The 22165-nt window shown below is 44.6% G+C and overlaps 1 protein-coding gene across 1 annotated transcript in view; it reads right to left on the bottom strand.

Moving 5' to 3' along the window:
* Positions 1-285: 285 nt before the first annotated feature.
* erfl1 (Ets2 repressor factor like 1) overlaps positions 286-22165 on the bottom strand; it is a 36075-nt gene continuing 14195 nt past the window's right edge. The window contains exons 2-6 of the mRNA XM_062399990.1: positions 9203-9276; positions 8378-8612; positions 6290-6467; positions 4555-4684; positions 286-2890 (exon numbers count right to left, since the gene is read on the bottom strand). Coding sequence (XP_062255974.1) covers positions 2073-2890; positions 4555-4684; positions 6290-6467; positions 8378-8612; positions 9203-9263 — 1422 coding nt within the window. The 5' untranslated portion in view covers positions 9264-9276 and the 3' untranslated portion in view covers positions 286-2072. The remainder of the gene's footprint in view (positions 2891-4554; positions 4685-6289; positions 6468-8377; positions 8613-9202; positions 9277-22165) is intronic.

Below are 22165 nucleotides of genomic sequence, written 5' to 3'. Positions count from 1 at the left end.
GTACCCCTGAATTATATATATTATATTTTACTAACTAAGTGATGAAATAAATGTACTTTAATTCAAAACTATCCAAAATGTACTGTGGTGTCCAGCAGAATATTGTCAGAGTCTGTTCTCTGGTATAAGAAGCTCTGTGTCTGACAGCGTGATGAAAAAGCTGTGGTGAAGTTTATAGATGATGACAGAGATTTGATGGAAGAGTCACGGCACCGTTCATTTCTCGCCGTGACACAGTGAATCAGTTCAACAAGCTCACGGCCAACAACAGTCCACTATCCAGAATAATGTTTATTGCTTTTGAAGATATGAATCTTTTTCTTCTTTTTTGCACTTTCCATTTTTCCTCTTTACAGTAAAACAAAGAGAGATGTTGGGTCAAACCACTGCAGTGTCATTGTTGGATGTGTACACAGACATACACACACAAAGGAAACAGTATTTACAGCTGTTGGTCAGTGTCGTCCACGTGGAGGTGACGCAAGGTCTTTCCTGTAACAACTCAAAACATAGAGCTTTACATTAACTTTACAATAGAGCTTTCACAACTAATCATATACTGCCACTGTCTGACAAACCATAGGCATTAAAGACTACGAAGCTGTACAATATGGTTTATTGATCAGTCTGTGCTGAGGAACTGGGCCGGAGAAAGGATGCTGGACGAAAACAGATCAACAGTTTTTGAATCTTTTTCTTTTTTTCTGGAATCGTCAACCTAACCGGATTGCCCTGCTGCTGGCATGGACAAAAAGCATTGATTGAAAAATAATTAAAACAGATTTCCGAGAAAATGCAAAGCCCAGTATTATTCACATTTGACTAATTACAGTACAGTTACACTGGGTGAATGCTAACTATAAAAATAAGTCTACCAGCATATATTTGAACCCAAAGGGTTTGTACGTCGGGCATCTGGCAAAAATGACCAAAGGGCACAATTAACTGGGGTTGAGAAAATCAGAGAAAATTCCCAGTGTGACCTCTGACTTCATCATAGAAAAACATCTTCAGAGTGCAGATCGTCTGCCATTAATAATTTAAACTTTTATACACCTAAGCTTATAATTTTTCCAAACATGTTTAAATACGGAATTAAATCACAACAATACAGCTAAATCTTATCATAGTGAATAATAATTAAATGTAATGTACACCATATTAAAATATATACACAGAAATATTCATACAAATATCTAGATTGGCCCAGCTCCCTCTGCTCTCTTTTTCTTCCCTTTTTGGAGAATGTGCAGGAAAATACTTGAACCACTGGACAAAATAAATATTCACAGACTATCACAGTTAGCACTATTAGAAATATGGATATTTTTAAAAACACATTTGAAGTGACCTGCAAGAACCAATATCATATAAAAGTAAGTGCAAAATGAACTTTGGGGCGAGAGTAACATCATGGAGACGAGAAGATCTCTCTGAAGGAGACGTTGACAAAACAAAACACTAGGTGGCAGTATTTGACCATGTCTCAAAAATAAATTCTATATGTAATATAAATACACACACATATATATATATATATATATATATATATATTACATACATTTATTTTGTACGATTCTGCAAAATTGGGTCGATCAGAGCATCATTTCTCATTTGGTTTTGTTAGTATCGTATTGTAGTTTTGCTGTTGTATTAATAACTCAATGCCTTCTGTCATAGCTTGTCTGTGGACAGCAAATTGTAGAGTAGAGCTTGTGATGTGTAAACGTGTTCACGGACCATGGAGCGATCATTTAGTGTGAGCGGTCAAAGCAGAAGAGACAGGTCGGTGTTACACACTGCTGATGCCCTCCAAAGCATAATCCCCATATGTTCTGAGATGGAGAAGTCAGTCGTGTAATGCAGTGTGGGCAAGTAGAAACTTAGACAGCAAACAGGGAAACAGTAATTTTAGGAGAGAAGAACTTAACTGCCTTCCCCCGAAAAAGTATCTATCAAGACTGATCTCAGAGTTCATGGTTTAAAGCAGAAAAAGCCTCTCAGAGAAACAAAAGGACAGAAGAAGAGAGTCATCAGAGCATAGACTGGCAAGATGGTGGACGCAGGATGTATTAGCTGTGTATCATTTTGCGAGTCTCTGTCTCCCTGTGTCTTTCATGCAGAGCCAAGGAAGGGGAAAGTGACCGAGCCAGGGACGGCGGAGGGGGACTGATGGGAATCAGGCTCTTCAGAGGATGCGGTGACACCGGCGGGGGGAGAGAGGTGACCGGCGGCAGTGCGCTCCCTTTCTTTCCATCCAACAGGATCTGTGGCCGGCCCGCCAGGCTTGATGCCTTCCTCAAGCCAAACTCGTGCTCGTTTTCGTTGTCCGAGCTGCAGTCGCTCAGATCTGTGATCTCCAGGTCTGAGTCCGACTCAGGGTCCGGCTTCACCCCACCCCTCCTCTCCGTGGGGCTCTGCTGGTCTGCCCCAGTTCCTGCTGCCAGCCCGACCGCTCCCAGCCCCAGACTCAGACTCAGCCCAGAGCCTGGAGGACTGGCCACCACCCGATCACCAAGTGTTGCCCCGCTGCCAATGTCCGTCCGACCCATCGTCAGGCTCCCTGGGTAGGGTGGCAGGCAGAGTCTGACTGCCTGACCACCCGCTGTGCCGTTTGTCCCTCCGGTTTGCCCTGCCGCTCCCCTTTCACCCACAGCTGCGTCCCCAGGGGGGAGCAGGGAGGAGAAGGGGTGAGGCAGCTGGGATAGGCTGCTCTGCAACGGGTTGGGGTAAAACTGGGAGGGGTAGAGGGAGCCAGGGGGCAGTTTGGGGCAGTTATTGAGAGAGAAGGCCCCTGGGAGGTAGGGGTTGAAGCCCCAGGGGTAGTCAAAGGGTGGGTTGCGAGGGTACGGGCCCAGCAGGGACGGGGGTTTGGAGTAGCATGGGGCACCTAGGACAGAGAGAATCCAGAGACGGAGGTTAGAACTCAAAGGGGCCAAAGGTTTCTTGTCATACAACATCCAAGAATGTTCACTAATTATGCTCGGTGGTATTAGCAATTCTAATCAGAAGCCACAGGGGCCAATTCTGGATGGTTCCTTTCAACAAAAAACCTGATGGTTAATTTATGCATGCCATTACTGTGGGGCACCCCCACTTCACACTGCTGCTGATCAGAAGTAAAAAGATTCTGCAGCGGGTTAAGAAAAATGTCAAACACCTAATGAAGTTTACATCTTTAAAATGTTGTATTAATATTTCTTTATGTTGAGGAGGAAGTATTTGGTGCCACGCCGTCACAGGGGGGGCCACTCAACAATAAATAATGCACCAGCAGACCCCCCGCCCCCCCCCCCCATGTTCTGACATGTGATCGTATCATTTTAGATTACGCAAAGAATTCTAAGCTGGTGCAATATTTGAACTCGGCTCCTTGTAAGCGTCGCTTGTTAAAAGAAAAAGGGGATAAATGTGAGCTGATGCTGGAATTCTATTTTTAATGAACAAACAATAGCATTGTCTCTCAAGCTACTGTACTTCCTTCCAACTGGAAACAAACTCAAAGATTCTCTCTCTCTCTCTCTCTCACCCAGTCTTCCTCCCTCTCTCTTTCTCTCTCTCTCTCTCTCTCTGCTTCTCTCTCTCTCTCACTCCGTTATTTACTATGCAGGGCTAATTTGACAGTGGTGAAGTCTCTGCGTGCTGGGCCAGGAGTAGCTGGCAGACACATGAATATTGAATCAGTCAGGCAGGCCTCACTTGCTTATGAAAACACAGTAATGGGCGCCCACAGGCCACAAACTGAAGCCTGCACCCTCAATTAGGGCCTTCCTGCCTGGGAAGGGATTAGGACAGCGGGGACACATGGGAGGGTGAGGAGGGTGAGAAGGGAAGAAAGGGGGGGAAAAGGACCTGAGGACAAACAAGAGCGGGGAGGGATGGGGTTTGGAGGAGGGGGGGGGGGGGGGGAGGAGGGGGGCAGGTTGTGTGATGAAGACTGCATGTGAGTGTGTGTGTGAGAGACTACATCTGTTCACCTCTCTCGTTCTATACGTACACGCATTCTGATGCTCATGCAGCGAGCGCAATGAAGCAAACAAAGGCTGCTGTATTAACATATACGAGCGCACAGGCACTCACACAAACATACACAGATCCACGGTGCGTTTGTTCACTATCAGACGCGGGGAAAGAGGAGGACAAATGTGAAGATTCGTGCGGGAAGTGTAGAGGACCTCTCCTGCCTTCACCTTGCTCCTCACCCCACTGCTCATGTGCATAATTCACAAGCTAACCTGGCCCGTCTCACCTGGAGCGCAGCCTCACTAGTGCGGCGCTCTGGGAAAAACCATCTCTCTTATTTCCTTTAACAATAAATGCTCTTGCCTCCCTATATCCTCATTCCTGCACTACCCTCTCCTCCTGCTCCCTTTGTTTAGGAGGGTCCACTTTCTGTGTATACACTGGCCACACACACCTTTGCACACACCCTCTGCACGAGCTGTCATTTTTTCCTCTTGAAGTGGGCCCCGTCTCTGGGATACTAAAAGATTCCTATTTAAGCACCGGCACTTAAAAGTTTCGGACCAAGTTTTCTCCTCCTGTCAGGCTCACCTGTGCTGAGGAAAGGGAATGTGTCCAGCCGCAGCTTGTCTCCCTCAGGCCCCGGTGCTGTGGTCCCTCGATCAAACAGGGAAGTTCCTCTGCCGGAGTCTGGCAAGCGGGGAAACAGGGACTGTATGGCCTGAGCAACAGAGAGGAAGAGAGAGAGAGAGGAAAAAAATATATTTTTTAAAAACAAGTTAGTGCCATGAAAATAACTTCCTAAATAAATCAAACAAATCCCGCCTTATGGTGCTGCTGTGTTACTGCGGCACAAAGTCACATGTTGACAGCAGCACCAAGCAGAGTGTGATGCAAACAGTGACACAGTCGCAGCAAGGACAGGCTAACAAAATAAAGGGGGTGCCATGGGAGTTGGGGGTAAAAAGGGAGGAAGGAGGACGCAGCAGAGGCTCAGGGACTCAAAGACAGGAAGAGCACAGAGTCAAATGGAGACCAGCGATTAAGATTGTGGGCAGAGAGGATGAGAGAGGGATTGAGGGCCGGTGTGTGCGAAGGGACACAGGACGAATGGGACCGAGATCTGAGAAGATGACATCCATTCAGGATGTGGGGCAGCTGTGCATGTGAGTGTTCATGTGTAAATTACGTGAAGGAGACGAGGTACAAAAAAAAAAGTAAAATGGAACGGTTGAATCTCAGGAATTAAGGGGACAAAGGGGGATTTTTTTTTTTCCCTACCGAGAAGGACTGTGGATCAATAGTATCTGTCACCCCACAGCTCCAAGTTTGAAAGGCGAGACTGTACTCCCAAGCTGCGAGATCTGCGTTGCTTAACAAACCGCATTAATGACCCGCCATTGATCTGATCTGACGCGACCCCGTTGCTTTCCATTTCTTTCATTTTCAATCGATGACAGATGGATACGCCATCGGAGACGGGGATGAGAGAGGGAGCGGGTTAACGTCTTCTTTTGTTTTAAGGACAAGTTAAAACCGTCCCCCGCCGCTGTCGTCTTCAGAGTCTCTCTCCTGATCCCGTCTTAAGGACGGCGCAGACAAATGATGGATGAATCGCTCTTACTGTACTTTCAAGTTACGGGCTCTTTCTAGGGCATCAAGATAAATTTATCTGTACACGTGCGCTCACATCTCAGTTAAAAAGTAGAGTAATCTGAAACAATCTGCACGGCTGTGTCCATAATTCAATGTAGAAGAATTTAAATAGATTTCTTCATTGTTTTATCTGCTCTAAATATCACATCACATCAATGGGCCTGCAAGTAAAATCACAACATTTTTTTAAATTTAATTAAAACATTTTGTGCATGTTTCCCTCTTTGTGTGTTCTGACATAATTGTACAAATTGTAAAAACCTCAGAGGGCAAATAATGATCTGTATTTTATTACGATCGCCATTAGAGTCAGTGAAAAAAAGCCACATAGATGCCACAAATTTGTTTAAAAAAAATAGGGCATGGACTTGTTAAAGATATTTCAATTAGCTGAAATAAGTTATTATTTTAAAAAATAAAGAAAGGGTAAAGCTGTGTCTTCCAAATTTCTCTTCCTTTTATTCCCTGACTTTTTAAATATCATTTTCTTATCATCACTTTTCATACAGACATAAATATTGATGTATCAGAATTTAGATTTCAATCAGTTTGAGTAGAATTTACCAGAAGTGTCAGACTGTGAATGTATTAATATAAAAAAATGAAAAGCTTAATATGTCTAAATCATCCCCCCCACCCTCTCCCCGTTCCTTCTTCCTACCCGTTGTACCTCTGGGGTGCAGTCGGGTGCGGTGGTTCCCCCATTGAAGTGATTCTGGGCCAGAAAGAAGGGCGAGTTGGCCATGTCCAGGATGGGGTAGTTCACCAGCACGACCTTACTGAAGTTAAACTTGTAGGTGAAACGTTTCCCTTTGGTTTTGTGCAAAATGCGCTTGTTGTAATAATACCTGTGAAAGAGAAAGAGAGAGAGACAGAGAGAGAGAGGATATTTAAAAGGGGATAGAGTGAGGGGGATAAAGGAAAAGGGAAGAGGAAAAGGGAAAATGAAAAGAGGAGGGGAGGATTAAATATAATGCTCACATCAAGGTTTTGTATTTCAACACTAACAGAAAAGAAGAAGTAAACAAGTTCAGCGCTGCGGGCGAGTGCTATGCTGATTTCCCACTGTTTTTATTCATCTCCTTCTTCCTCAGATCAATTCATGTCTCGCTGCCTCCATTCAATACAATATGGTCCTCTAAAGGGGAATTTTATTCAGCTGTTGACAGATAAAAAGTCAAAAAGCTGAATCCCTGTAAGTGTCTGTCGACCTTCGCATACAGTGAACACACAACGACAACAAAACTAAAATACTCCTTTACTGGTATAATTTTTTTCAATCTAAATGTCCTGAGTTTGACGTAATTCTATATTATAATATGGATCATGGCATCAAAGTGAATGAAAAGATATTGGGAGGCGAACAGTTAGAAATAACTTTCCACGGTATACAAGGCAAATAAACTGTTTTCATTCAGATGAAGACAAATTTGTCACTGAAAATAATTTATTTTATAAGAAGTATAAGAGAAGGAATTGTCTTTAATCCTTGTATTTAATTTGATTCGTCGACGCAGATGGACTGTCAAAGCCGAGACACGTAAATGTTCACGACAACGAGAACCTGCCACAGCGGCAGAGGAGGTGGGACGGTGAGAGACGTCTCCATGGCTACGACCTCAGGTGTCTGCCGCCGGGCGCGTGGAGCCGTCGTCAAGCCGGTTTCCTGTGCCCCCCCCCACTGAGGTGTCACAGCCGACAGTCTGCCAGGATGCCAGGTTGATCAGCGGCAGAGGCAAAACATGGAGCCATCTGGCTCAGGTAAGAGGAGCAAAGCGCTCAGGTGGGGATGAGGGGGAGCGCACAAGTGTGTGTGTCTGTGTGTTGTGTGCTTGTGTGCGTGAAGGGAGCAGGATGATGAAAAAGGAAAAAACCTGCCGACGAATTATCGCGATTTTGGCGTGAATCTCAAATGCCATTCCTCTAAGTGCTTGGATTTCTTTGTTTTAAAGTGACCACAGTAAATGCGCCGCACTCAGGAGGCGTTTAACAACATCAGCATTAAATACTGGTGAGCGGAGCCTCATTATGCAGACGCACTATATCAACAAACACAGCAGCATGTACATATCAGCATGTATCCACAGTGGCTGCACTCGGTGCAATGATGTGTACGTGTTTTGCTTTGCGTGGCAATTGTGCCGTGGCCCCTAATTGAGCAATTAAGTGAGGCTAATTAAGGAGGCTAATTGTGGCCCCAGCCAATTCATAACAATTAGACTCTGACGACAGCCCCCATTAAAAAGAGGCCAAAGGAAAGCAGAAAGAGGGGGGTCGCGAGAACAAGTTGGGGTAGCGCATATTTGCATAAGAAAACTGAGTGCGGCCGGGGGTGTAAAACGCTAGAGGTATAGAGCGGGCACAATATTGTATTAATCACATTCGGCAAAGTTCTCCACCGAGCACTTGTTCTGAAGAACAAGTCCAAGCAATCTCAGGACCACGCTGGATTTTAAAATCCCTATTGATATTTTCTATTCGGCAGCTCAATGGTGAACTTTTCCATTAGGCTGTTCACAGATAAGGAGAAATTGAGGGTATCGACATTAGGTAAAGTCCCACTTTTATCTCTCCATTTTTTTACCAACATGGAAAATAAGTGAGGCTTCTGTCAGAGAAGAGTAAACAATCTACGTAAAGCGAGGTAACTGTGATAAACATCTTTATCTGATACAAACAGCGTAATTGCTTGACATTCAACGCAACACATGCACAGACGGCAAAACTCTCTCGGGCGATGTGGTTTTTTCCTTCATACCTCAGAGCCCTGCTCAGCTTGTCATAGTTCATGTGGGGTTTGCACTTCCTGGCCCCCCACAGCCGGGCCACCTCATCCGGGTCCTTGATGACAAACTCTCCGTAGTCCCCCTGCCAGGCGATCACCCCCTGATACTCCTCCTTCTGCAGCAGCTCCAGGATGAAGTGCCACAGCTGGATCTGTCTGGAGCCGGGACTTGACTCGGGCTTGTAGGCCCAGTCTGGGAAGGCGAACCCTGGGCGGAGGGAAGCAGGAAAGAGCGCAGGATGAGGCTGGAGGCCTGTCGTTTGTCCCGATGCGCACAGGGAGCGGGCGGGTGGGGAGGGGTGCGCTGCCGTCTGAATGACTGATGAGTGATGGAGGTGAGGGATTATGTGTTTAATATCACAGCACGTGCCTTGAGCAATGTTAGTCTGCGCTAATGCCCCCTAGCCTGAACAGATTGGTCAGTGCGATGATGACAGCTCGCTGAGAGAGATCTGATTGATGCTGCTCCAGTCTGAATTCTAGAAGCCGGCTGCATTCACATCACTGACGGAGTCGAGCAGCTTTTTAACTCATCCCTGAAGTGAATCAGGCACTAACTAGCCTCGTAAAAACATTACAAACATACAACCAATTATCACAAGAGACTCAATTTGTTTGGCCATGTGCCCATGGTTCATCTTTTGATATGAATTTTAACATCCAATACTGACGATGATGAGGAACACAACGTTTCTGAAGCTTTAACAAAACTAAATTTAGGTTGCCTGGTTTCATCCAATTTACAAAGTTGACCCCAGTCAGGAATAATAGAAATGTAGTGGTTGAACTGGGACTAACCTGGTGTCCAGAGTGCGGGCACCGGGGGGAGCAGCAGATCACTGACGCAGTTACAGTCCATGCCTCCACAACACCTGTGACAAAGAAAAGGTGCAGACGGGAAGGAAAGACACAAAAAGCTCAATTAGTTAACTTCTGCATAAGGAACATGAAATTAAATCATATCCAAAAGCATTTGCGAACGCCAAAGCTAAACAACCAGCATGGTTTATTTTCTGGAGTTGAAGTTGAAGTTAAAAATGTATAACTGCTGAAAACTGAGGGATTGCATAAGTGTCTGAAGGCGCAGCAGGAGTTCAGAAATATACCTTAAATCCATGTGAAATATGACAAGGTTATGTTTCGTATGTTTTTGGTTGAGATCAGGTGTTTGATGGATGTAATCGTATGTGGTCACCTGAGGCTGCGTCTGATGCAACAGGGTGGACATTCCTCCACTGCATTTATGAACAGGAGGAATTAAATCAACTTTTGAAAACCAAGTCAAAGTTGAGTCATATTATACATTAAAAACAGGATTTTTCTTTTTATATATAAGACAACTTGGTTATCCCAGAGAATGTTTTAAGTCCAAAATATCTGCAAAAGTTGTGTTCAAGTAGTGGTCGTCCTGAAGAGAGAGGGTTAACTTGTTGAGTGATTAAAATTAGACAAATGGAGTTTGTCAGATTTGTATTATCATTTTAATGTGATTTAAAGGCTACACTTTTAGTAAAGTGTCTTCAATCTGATGACTTATTCTTATTGCAAAATTTGAGGCGGGTAAAGATGTATTCTGTGTTGGGATATGTGAGAAGTTATGAAGAGAACTTATATATTATTGACGTTGCATTTGTTCAAGACAAAGCTAAAAGAGGTTGGACAGATAATATGTGTTATATTTTGTACTAAATAGCACAGAGCAGAAATTCTAAAGTACAGAAGAAATACCTCAACAGTAAGTGTATTTAGCTTTCTTGTTATTTTTAAGTAAAACTGTCAGGTTATATATGATATAATAATTTAGATGTAAAAGTAAAGAAATGTCCAGCAAATGCACAATGCTCATCTGTAGTTCTAGTCATGTTGCACCATTTGTTTCGACCACACCAACAGGGCACCACAGGTGTGCCCGGCAGCTGAAGGCAAGCCGCTGAGTCCTTCTCCATCACGTTGCTTCATTCGTCTTACACACAAACAAGTGATCTGGACGCAACACAAACCACAGTCCGTGTGATCGAGGGAGGCGTCGGCTGTTCTTATTAAATGACAGCTGATAAACAGTAACGTGAATAAAACCCAAGTCGGCTGACGGGGAGAAGGTGAGCGCGGCTTCGTGACGATTGAGGGGACTAGGAGACGGGGACTGGGAGACGGGGCCTGGTTTGGATATCCCAGTTTCATCAGGGTTGTTCTACAAAGCTCAGATGGAAGAGATGCCCTGCTGCTACATTGGTATCTGTAATGCTGGCCTCTCGATCTCTCCCTTCACTCTCTGCCTCTATTTAATTATGCTCTGTGAATTTTGGATTTTCCCTCCAGCATTGAAATGGAACGTGAATTATTAAGGTGTGTTTGTATAAATTATTATTGCTAACTCCGGGCATTTCTCACTCTCTCCCTCTCTCTTGCTCGCTCGCTCTCTGGCCGACCCTCTCTTTCTGTCCATCCCTCGCTCGCTCGCTCTCACCCCGCTTCTAGCCTTTGGATTGTGGCCCCTCTCGCTCTCTCCTCCCTCTCTTCATCTTTCTTGTTCTCAAGCCGCTCCCTCTGTCTTCAAATATAGAGTTGGCATTCATCCTATCTCTCTCACATATATTTTCCCTGTATCATTCATGTTATCTCTCCCTCTTTTTTCATCTTCTCCTCTCTTTCGCGTCTCTGCCTGCACCGCACTTTTCCATAATGAGACAAAGTTATCGTGAGGGTTCAAATAACAACCATAACTCATGTCCTCACACACAGCTGCTGACTTTCACGTGGGATTTTTCTTTACACAAAAACTATCCTACACTTAAAGCCTGCAACCGAGTGGGATATGAAATCACACATTGGCCTTCATTCAATTAGAAGCGGCTCCATTTCAAACAACACTCATCCTCCCATTAAAATGCTGATGTCTGGCTTGTTCATCGGACTGAAGGCCTCAGCAGGGATCAGTGGGAGTCTTTATAGAATACGATATTCTTTGTGTTTGAGGTAGTAATCTATAAGTCTCCTCCTCCCTGTGGGCTACAGGTCATCAGTGCTGCATCATCCCTTTCATTTTCCATATTCTCGCGGCCGGCAGTATGTGGAAGCTCGTCCCCTCTGAGGATGATGTATATGTGCGCTCCCATCTGTCAGGGTCTCCCCGGCTATCTCTTGTACCACCTACGCATGCACGGCCTCAAATCTATACCCATCCTCCCTTTTGCCGATCCAACAGCCTATCTATACAGGTGAATCCTCCTTTCCTCTTTCCCACCTCCTTCCTATTCACACACACCTATCCACTGTCTTGTCTCCCTCCCTCACGCCCCACCCATCTCCTTCCCTCGCTTCCTCGCTCCTGCACTGTGTGTTTTGCTTCGGCGCAGTAATTTTCCGTTTGATTTCGGAGGTAATGCATTTTTTACAAATCAAAGAGGAAGCCAGGCTGCCCCCCCCTTCCTCCTCCTCCTTCCCTCCCTCCTCCTCCTCCTCCTCTCTCCCTCCCTCCCCAGTCTCCCGTTCTCGCCCCCCTCGGCCCCCCAGGCCAGAGAGGAGATAAAGGAGCCCCCATCATTTCCTTGTTAGTTTTGATTTGGGCAGCGCAGGGCTTTCAAGTTCCCCCCATCACCCCCAGAAACATTATAACTAGCAGCCCAGGGAATACTCTTCCTAACACACACACATACACACACACACACACACACACACGTACAGACTGTCAGAGACAGACGCTCACAGATTGTAATGGATTGTACATGCACAGTAAACACAGTCTCCAGCAAATATGGCACAAATACACAGGTATTCAGGTAGCCGAGACACACACACACAGACACACACACACACACACACACACACACACACACACACACACACACACACACACACACACACACACACACACACACACACACACACACACACACACACACACACACACACACACACACACACACACACACACACACACACACAACAAACACACACAAAATAAGACATGGAGCCCATAGATATTGACTGAATCAATATAGACACACTAACACACATCTCAGCGAGCAGAAAGAGAGAATGCACTTTGTTTACTAAAGATGCCGGTGGACTGATAGAGCACAGAGACGTGCGAGGACAAAAACACAACGTGTGCGTTTTACTCGGCACAGGGCGACGTGTGGACACAACAGTCCGGACAAAGGAGCGCTCTCCCCACAAAAGGCCACCCATACAACCCAGTGCGGATGATGGATCACACAGTTATCAGCGACAATGGCGAGCACACACAATAGGGCCGCAGAGTTACTGTACACAATCACATCTTGATGAGAGCGCGCTCGCCGCTCAGAGGAAACCGCGGCTCCACACGTTGTGAGGCGTGGGGCCTACTAGCAGACAAACGGCTGCTGTTGAAAACTCTCTGTGCCGATGAGTCACAGGCTTTTTGGAAAAATCCAGTCAACTGCTGAAAGAGTGTGCGTTGGGTGGAAGGGACAAGATTTCCTGACAGAGATGAAAGGATTCACACACTCGCGCACGGTCAAGGACTGTGAAGGCCGAAAGGTGATCGCACTGTTGCTGTTTCGCTGCATCTTTCAAACAGCCTCCCGCCAACTCCCCGAGAGGACGGATCAGTGCTCAGTCTTTAAAAAAACATCTTTCAAACTGCAATAACTGATTTTTTTTGTTTTTTGTTGACCACTTGGGAACAGCGTAAACAAGCTGCAAATACAATATTGACATATTATCACCATGAAGTTGATATGGTAAACTGGTTAGCTCGCAGTTGCTTATTTACACATCCAGCAGACACGGAGCAACATTATCATTCATTTGGAGTCGTCTTTCAAGCCTCTCGGTGAAAGTAGGACCAATATTCACTCTCATTTTAGCTCGGATTTTTCTCCAGCGGCTCCTGTGCAGAATATGTTGTTTCTTTTTCTTTTTTTTAAATCTGCCAAATCCTCCACAGGGAGCAATTTTTGTGTGAAACCAGTTACCTGCCGTGGCTGAAACTAACACTGATGAACCAAGACAGTGGGCTGAAAGCGGGTAAAACACTTAGGATGACAGGAACTGCATGGCGATAATCTTCTGAGATATTATACTCAATCATCTGATCTCCTACTATTGGTAGTTGCTTTTATTTGCTTAATTTCGTTGCGCTTTTCTAAATTTGATTGTTTTTGTCTTTGTCTCTATAGCTGCTTTCAGACTTGCACTCAACTCCCAACGTTTTTCTTCATATTTCGCAGTCAATCTGTATGTGAGAGAGCAAACGTCCAAATCTGTTGCTCTGAACTTTTCCCGCATGACAGTTAAAAAACTCAGGAGCGCGAGAATGCAGCAGGAAAACGACTGGTAAATTCACAGCGAGTGTGTCGGTGCGTCTGTGACGTGTTTTATCGAGTGACGGCCGCAAAATGGAACAAATCTAAAAGAACACAAATATATAAGGATGAAAACAACAACAACAACTTGTCACTAGATAATAGATAGATAATAGATAGAAAAGATAAAGAGACAAGAGGTGGGGGGGTCTAAACAAACATCTAATAAAGGTCGGACTACGATGGGTTTCCTGTGTTTTGGAGAGATACCACCATAACATCTTTCTCTCCTCGGGTACACGTTTGCATCAGGGCTGGTGATGTGCGGGAGCGGGGCTGTCAGTGGAAGCGGTGCAGCCGTGGTTAGTAGGCCAACGACAGCAGCAAAAAGGAAACAGTGTGAGGAATACGCTGTTGTACCAACCCGGTTTTGAAATTCTGCAGAGTGACTGGGGTAGAGGGAGGAAGGGGGTGGGGGGGGGTGCCTGACATTCAGGCAACATTATGTCTCCAGTGCTGTCTAAAGAAGGAAAGCGTGATGGGTCATGATATAAAAAGATGGAAAAAAACTGAGCGGCATGAAGAGTCTGGCCTCTCCCGCTTTCTTTTTCCACTAGATGAAACGGCCTCTGTACATCTGTCTCATCTTCCTCTTTTTGGTTGCCCCTGAAAAAGGGCCAACTGAACCCTCTCTCTCTCCCTCTCTCCCTGGCTCTCTCCCTGGTTAGCTCTGACACACTGGTCAGCCTCAGGGTGGAAGAACAGAGGGACTGTGCTATGGGTTTGTTAGAGGAGATGGAGAGAAGGAGAGAGGAGAAACAAGGAAGGAGAGAAAGAGGAGGGGAGAATTGGGAGGGGTGCGGTGGTCAGGGAGAGGGAAAGAGAACCTGTCCGTCCAAATGAAAAGTCGATGCTGAATTTAGACGACTGTGGCCTATAATTCAGCTACATTTCTTATCTTAATTAGGAAATAACAATCCAAGGTCATGTATGATAAATACCGAATGATTTATGTTTGGTTTAGATCTAAAGGTTAAACAAAAGTTTTCATATATATATATATATATATATATACTGTTTATTAAGAGTACCATTGGCTACTTTGTCTTAATTATTCTTTGTACAAAAAAGTAAGAATTTTCTTAAGGGAGATGCCGGTTTGATAAATGTTCATGCCTTCAAAAAACTAATGTATTATTCAATAACATGTTTTTAAAATCAAGGCCTATAAGTAGTTGTCCTTGAGGTTAAATGATGGGTACAATTAGATTTGATAGGGCTGACATATTTTATGATTTGGAATTTGAGTTTTTTTCATCATATTAGAACATACAGGATCAATTATAAACCATTTAAATAGGTTCTGATATATTATTCATTTCCTTATTTTATATGACAGTCTGGGTCTATGTGTGGAAACAAGTGTCTTCACTTATAACAGTTTAACATTGGATTGGTGAGTTTTTTTTAAATCCATTAATGCATCACATCAATTTCAGTTATTAAAGGTAGTTGTGACAAAAAACTATTTTAAAATAATAAAAACCGTATAACTATAAGTTAGTACTGTGATGCCATTGTATTATACTATAAAAACATATGTGCAGTGATTACAAGTCAAAGAGATGAACTCACTAACTAACACTACACTGGTTGTGTTACATCTTTGATAGCAGCTACAGTTCTACACCTTATAGTTACAACAGCACTGAGCCTCTGTGACTGTGCTTGTCCTCCCACAGAGCTCCTCAATGCTCCTCACTGCTCCTCAATGCTCCTCACACCTCCCCAGTCGTTCTCACAGCTCTTCACAGCTCCTCAATGCTCCTCACAGCTCCTCGCTGCTCCTCAAAGCTCCTCGCTGCTCCTCACAGCTCCTCAATGCTCCTCACAGCTCCTCGCTGCTCCTCACAGCTCCTCGCTGCTCCTCACAGCTCCTCAATGCTCCTCAATGCTCCTCACAGCTCCTCAATGCTCCTCACAGCTCCTCGCTGCTCCTCAATGCTCCTCACAGCTCCTCGCTGCTCCTCACTGCTCCTCACAGCTCCTCAATGCTCCTCACAGCTCCTCACAGCTCCTCGCTGCTCCTCACAGCTCCTCACAGCTCCTCACTGCAGGAGCAAAACCTATACTGAGACCCTCACCCCGAGACGGGCCATCACCTGACAGGACCGGTAAAACCACAGGATCACTGAGACAAATTCAGTTTGAAAGATACAGGAGACATGTATGAGTGGGTGTTGAGATCTAGGCTAAGGTGGGATGATCAAGGACAAGAGATTATGGGTCAGAAAACATGTCTAAATATCCAAGACATGGTACAACTGAGAATAATTAAATCATTAACCTACGTAGCTGAGATTTTAGGAATCAACCTTTAAATATCTTTTTTTTCTCATCTTTATAAAAAAAAATATTGATTTCAGTAATGACGTCACTGTTCCATGATTTCTTATATTTCCCTCATTCCTTGTGATCGATCTGTTTTCTTTCTTTTGATTATGAGTCAGTAAGATGGTCTGTCCTGACTTTGCTCTCTTGTTTGTCCATCGTTTCCCATTTGGGTTTGGGACCCTCGCGAAAACAAGATCTCAAGGGGTTTAATGGCAGGACAACACATTTCTTTAAAGTTCCTTATAAACTAATAAATATACACAGTTACACCACCTTTATTCTTCTTTTTGATTCTGCTCGTTTGCTTTTTAACTGTTTCCTGTTGTTTGACTTTTAGACATTTTTGACTTGTAAGGCACTTGTAACTGTCTTTTTGCCATGTGCCATATAAATAAGTCAATTATCATGATTATTAGTTAGCAGTAGGATTAGTAGTATTGTTAGTAATAGTGGTAGTATTAGTATGAGGCAGTTTCAGGGATGGAGAGAAGTTGTGGAGCTTCAGGTGAACTTCACTCTCCTGCTCGGGTCATAAATGAGCTCCCGTAGCTTTAGATAAACGAGGAAACCTGATTCCTTCAGATTTTCGTGGAAGGCGAACAGCTCCAACTAGTTCGAGACAGACGAGGTGAAGTGGAGACGAGGACGTGAGCGCGTGATAACGATATTAGTATGGCGTGGAACGGCAGCCTTACGAAAATAAGGAAAAGAAGGGGGGGTTTGGGGGGGGGCGAAGAAAAAAAAAAGTATCAATCGATAGGGTTAAATTATTCATCGTCATTAATTATCGATCGCTCTCCGCTGCCGGCTCGTCCGCCTCGCGCCAGAGTTGAAAGGAGGGAAAGCGCGCTTTATTAAAACCGGCTCGAGCCTCATTGTTTCATGTCCCGCGGCAAAGAAAAAGCTCGAGTTTGGCGCCAGTAGAAAAACACTCACTCACACACACACGCGCGCGATCGCGATCACGTACACACACATTGCTCCACCTCCCCTCCTCTGCGTGCTCCCTCTCTCCGGCTCGCTCTCGCTCTCCCGACGCGCGGGAGGAGCTTTGGGGAGCCTCGCGCGGTGTTCGCGGGGCGGCTGTGTCTCGCGCGGATCGATGCGGGATCAATGGCTCGCGCTGACTAATAGCCAGAGAGCGCCTTTGATCTCGCGGCTGAGAGATCAAAACCCGCGCGAGAGGGAAGAGGAATAGGAAAAGAAGCCGCGCTGGCGAGCTGACCTTCACACACACGCACTCACGCACCCACCATTTACGCAAAACACACGTATGTCCCACGCACGCGCACGGATTTGACTGTGGGATATCCTACCTGCAAACAGAGTCACGCTGATTTCCATTAGACATATTGAGAATACTGATCAATCTATCCGTCTATAGACGATGGCGGGGCCCCTCCACAAACTTCATACCACACACACGCACTTGCTCAAGTTCTTGATTTTGACTTCCTCAGACAAGGTGATGCGGTGAGAATAAGGGAACCATCTGTTGTTCCCAGGGAGCAGGTGAGTGTCCTATATGGGCTTAGCTTCACGCCTGTAGCGGAGGAAGAGGTGCGTGTGAGCGGGTGTGTGAGTGTTCACGCCTGCTTACCTATGGGTGGTGAATGTAATGTCTGAAGAAGAACTTTGTAGTGAAATTAAACATCAGCCAGGTAAGAACATTATAATCAAGATCCAGGGGCTGTGAGGTAATTTGACTGTAGATTTGAAGATGACAGCAATGATTTAAAAAATATATTTTTACAGGAACAGAAAATGACCAAATTGTTTTGTTTGGCACATCTCTTTCCAATTGATTGTCATACGCTTTATTATTTGTGATAGCACATTGAATACCTCACAGGTTTTACCTATAGACACAGTGTGTACAAGGACTACATCAGAATCGGCTTTATTGGCAGAGTATGTGCATATATCAAGAATTGTGATGTATTGCTCTCAGTGCAGGCCCTACTCACACATAAGTAGACATACAGCTATGTCAATGAGGAAAAGAAAAACGGTGAAAATAAGCTCAAGAAAGAAATAATAAATACTTGGTAAATACGGATAACTACAGTTATATGTATAAGAAATGTATCGAAATAAATCGTTAAATATTTCCTTATTATAAATAATTGGAGAATCACTTGTGAAATCCTCCATTTATTTATTGGAGTTATATTTAAGCGCAAGGTCAGTATTTTCTGTCATATAGAGGAAATATCTACAGGACCGATAAAGACAATTTGAAAAATATATGTTTCAATGGTTAATGATGTGTTGGTTACAAGAATAATCAAAACATGATTCCTTGTAAAATGGTACCACATTTTCCAGACTTTTACCGAAGGAAATGCACCTCTCTCCCTCGTCCCTACTCTATCCATCCTAATCACACTCTCTCTATCTCTCTCTTTATCCCCCCCCCCCTCTGTACTCATCCCTCCCCTCTCTGGTCAGTGAGTTACTCTCTCTATCGCTCTCACTTCCCGAATTAACCACTCAAGAAGTCACCACCGACTCAATCAATAGCTCATACATAAACCCTGCTATAATCGCTCCCCCGCATGTCTGTCTGCCCCCCTCCCTCACCTTCTCTCTCTGTCCTCTCCCCTCTCCTCTCCCCCTTTCTAACTGGCACTCCTGTTCCCCTGCTCCTGTGTCCAACTGTTTGTCTTTTTAGGCACAATGTCTTCATCCTGACCTTTTTCAGACAACCCTCGAACCTCTGTCACAAACACAAAGAGGGGGAGGAAGATTCTTCTTTAAAAATAAGTCCCCATATCTCTGCTTGTGCAGCCTGTGCCCTGTCAAAAAGTCTGATCTCATAAAATGTTTACTACACAAAGAGACATGTTTCCTAGTTGACATATCACCGACCTCAACCGTAAAAACTCGGTTGTATGGAAAAGGGCTTTGCGTAAGACAAATATAGAAATGTTACAAATGAAACATCTCAATATGTGGACTTTTTTCAGCTTGAAGTGTCACAGGCTGTTCCTTTGGTTTTATTAGAGTTGGATGTTTCTTAAGATAAAATACAACACATGAATCTTTATCGGGGACAGAGTGATACAGTCTTGGGCTTATTTCCGTCTATGTACCTCGAATATACACAGTTCATCAACCTTCATCAAGACGGTGACAGAGATGCAATGTCAGACGTAATGGAAATATTTATTAAACAATTCCTAAAAAGCCAGAAGCTGTTCAGATTTGAGCGAACGCGCAGACCCTGTCTCACTGGAAAAATTATGCAGTCCCCCTGATCTATGAGGCCACCAGCAGTTCCAAGCCGTCCACTGATTCTCAGGCCAGAAAACCCATCTTCAATCCGTCTTTTGAAAAACCCAAATGCATCAAGAAGCAACTCAAACTATAACTACAAATTCTATCACAGTCTAGTCTGCCCTGGATGTCCGTCCTGGGCTGAATACTTAGTCTGAAAGGTGACCCGATGCTTTGGGAGTATTTTCAACTCCTATATGATTCCACTAACTCTGCTCTATTCCTTTAGGGACTTGGTATTTGTGTAGCGTCCCTCTAAAATGTATTACAGGATCACAGTAATTCTTTTAAGTGCGAGGGCACTATCGGCCCATGTTAGTGTGTCCAGCCAGAATGGGCCCAGTATTGCGTTATAGCGAAGACAAGGAGACATCAATATTGCATTATCTCATGTTTAACTGTGAGACACGGATAGTTGTTTTGGGGGCCTTAAACATATTGTATTACCACAGGAGATACAGGCAGACGTCCACACACTCACACAAGAGGAGAAGAAGAAAAAAAGAGAGGAGAATAACACACACAGAATTTTAAAATTATAAGGCCTCCACACACCCTCTGCTCGCTCTCTCTCTCTCTCTCTCCCTCTCTTCCCTCGCTTCTTCTCTGCCTCTCTCTCCTCTCTGCAAAGTCTTTGATTCGTCCGTACGGTTTGATCTGCGAGAGAGCGAGTTTTGTAAACACATTTTTCACGATCATATAGCCATGGGCAAGGGGAGCGTGAGGCGCGGAGGAAGAAGAAGGAGAGGGAGAGAGAGGGAGGGACTCGGAGAGATGGAGAGAGAGAGAGAGGGTGTGTGTGTGTGCATGTGTGTGTGTGAGAGGGACGTTTAATGAGCGTGCAAGATGGACAGACAGACTGACAGAAAATGCAAGGATGGAGGCTCAAATATGGCCTGCACTGCACAGCAACAAAGAGACACACACTCTAAAACATGCACGCACACGCACACACACACACACACACACACACACACACACACACACACACACACACACACACACACACACACACACATACCAGGGAGCCCAGACTGATGGCTTTGGCACAAGTAAAGCATCACAGGGGTTGACGAAATGTGAAGCAACAACGAGAAGAGGCAAGTTATTCAGTTTTCCTCATCATGCAGAGGAGGGTGACACTCCAGCACTGTATTCCCCGATATGACACTTCCTGACTGGTGAGCCCATGTAGAGTCAGACGCAGATACACACACACACACACACATACAGACTCACACGCACACACATACAGCCTCACAGAGATGCATCTCGTTTGGGATGATGAACAGAAAACAGCGTCTGAAAAACCGATTATGGGTCGAGCCAATAAAACGCGCGGCACAGGCAGTAAACACATCGTGGTGTAAAGCTGCTCTAATAAAAGTGCGAGGCTCTCGTTCCCTACATTTATTTCGTCTTTTTTCACTTGGTTGAAACACTTTCTTTTTTTTTTCATCTGGCAGCTTCTAATCCGGTAAAGTTCGATCGGCTCCGGTAATGGCGCTAAAGCCGTCACTTCTATACAGCGGCTCCTCTCCACGGGACGCGGCCGGGAGGAGGCGACTCCGGCTCGGGCTGAGCCGGGGTCACGACGCGGGGCAGGGAGAAGCAGAGGAGGATGAAGATGAGGAAGATAATAAAAAAACGAAAATGGGGCAAAGTCAAGTGTGAGTTTAACAAAAAATGTGCCACACTGATTTTTGTTGTATTTCAAGCACAAATACAATTTAAAACACAGAATTATTATTATTATAGATTCATTTTGGATAGTTTATATCATAAATTATATTTATATATATATATACACCAAGGAAATTTTGACTTATATATAAAGTGACCTTCCAAATTGCTCAAAGTGCTTTTCCACTTCGAGATTTGTTTGTTTTCCTAAAAGACGAAGGGGGGGGGGGGGGGGGGGGGGACGCAGACGCACACACACTCAACAATTCTGCACAAATCCCTCGTGTCAGTCGTTAAAAAAGTGATTTTCTTTTCATTTTCCTCTCCTTGCATTCTTTCCTCTTTTCTTCCCCTCACTTTACTTTGCCTTGCTGCTTTTTTAGAGAGAGAATAGCTGCGAGCAGTGAAGTCAGAATATGCGTGTTAGTGTGTGTATTTGTGTGTTTGTGTGTGTGTGTGTGTGTGTGCACATGCTATATAGTGCAGTGTAGCGTTTCCTCTTCCTCTCTCCCTCTCTCTTTCTTCTCTCAGTCTTTTTTTTTCCGTCGGGGGAATTGTTCTCAACGTCCACAAACACATTGCAAATACCCGCCGGCCCAGCGCCATTGATTTCTAATTAGACGCCAGGATAATCGTTGGAGAGAGATGAAAAAAGGAGAGAGTGATAGCGAGACGGAGTAAATAAATATATAAACGAATTAGAGCTCAGATTAATTGAATGAATATGAGCGTTTAAAAAAAAGAGAAAAAGAAACAAAGGTGATCTTGGCGTGGACAGAAATAAGGCTTGTGTACACATGCGGAGGAACACTGGCTGGAACATATAACATCCAGGCGTGCAGAGACGGGGGGGGGTACTAGGGACTATTTGTATTGTAATCTGGGAGTGGATTTAACATGTTTTGTGTGGAGGTTTGTTTTTAGATGTGCAGCTTAATGCAACAACTTTCATCCTGCAACAAACCAACGATGCTGCAGGAAAGTGAAATTTAAAATGGAGGATCCCAGTAAGAGCTGAAACTAACAGAATGTTATTTGACCTGTTAATAATAGTTGCATGGATGCGTTTCGCAGACGCACGACACCTGTGCCTGAAACAGTGACAGCAGGAATC

This window comes from Platichthys flesus, chromosome 11 (genome assembly GCF_949316205.1).
Source record: "Platichthys flesus chromosome 11, fPlaFle2.1, whole genome shotgun sequence".
In the NCBI taxonomy this organism is placed as follows: Eukaryota; Metazoa; Chordata; class Actinopteri; order Pleuronectiformes; family Pleuronectidae; genus Platichthys; species Platichthys flesus.
The sequence above is the reverse complement of the archived record's forward strand: the minus strand, read 5'-3'. Positions and strand labels throughout refer to the sequence as shown.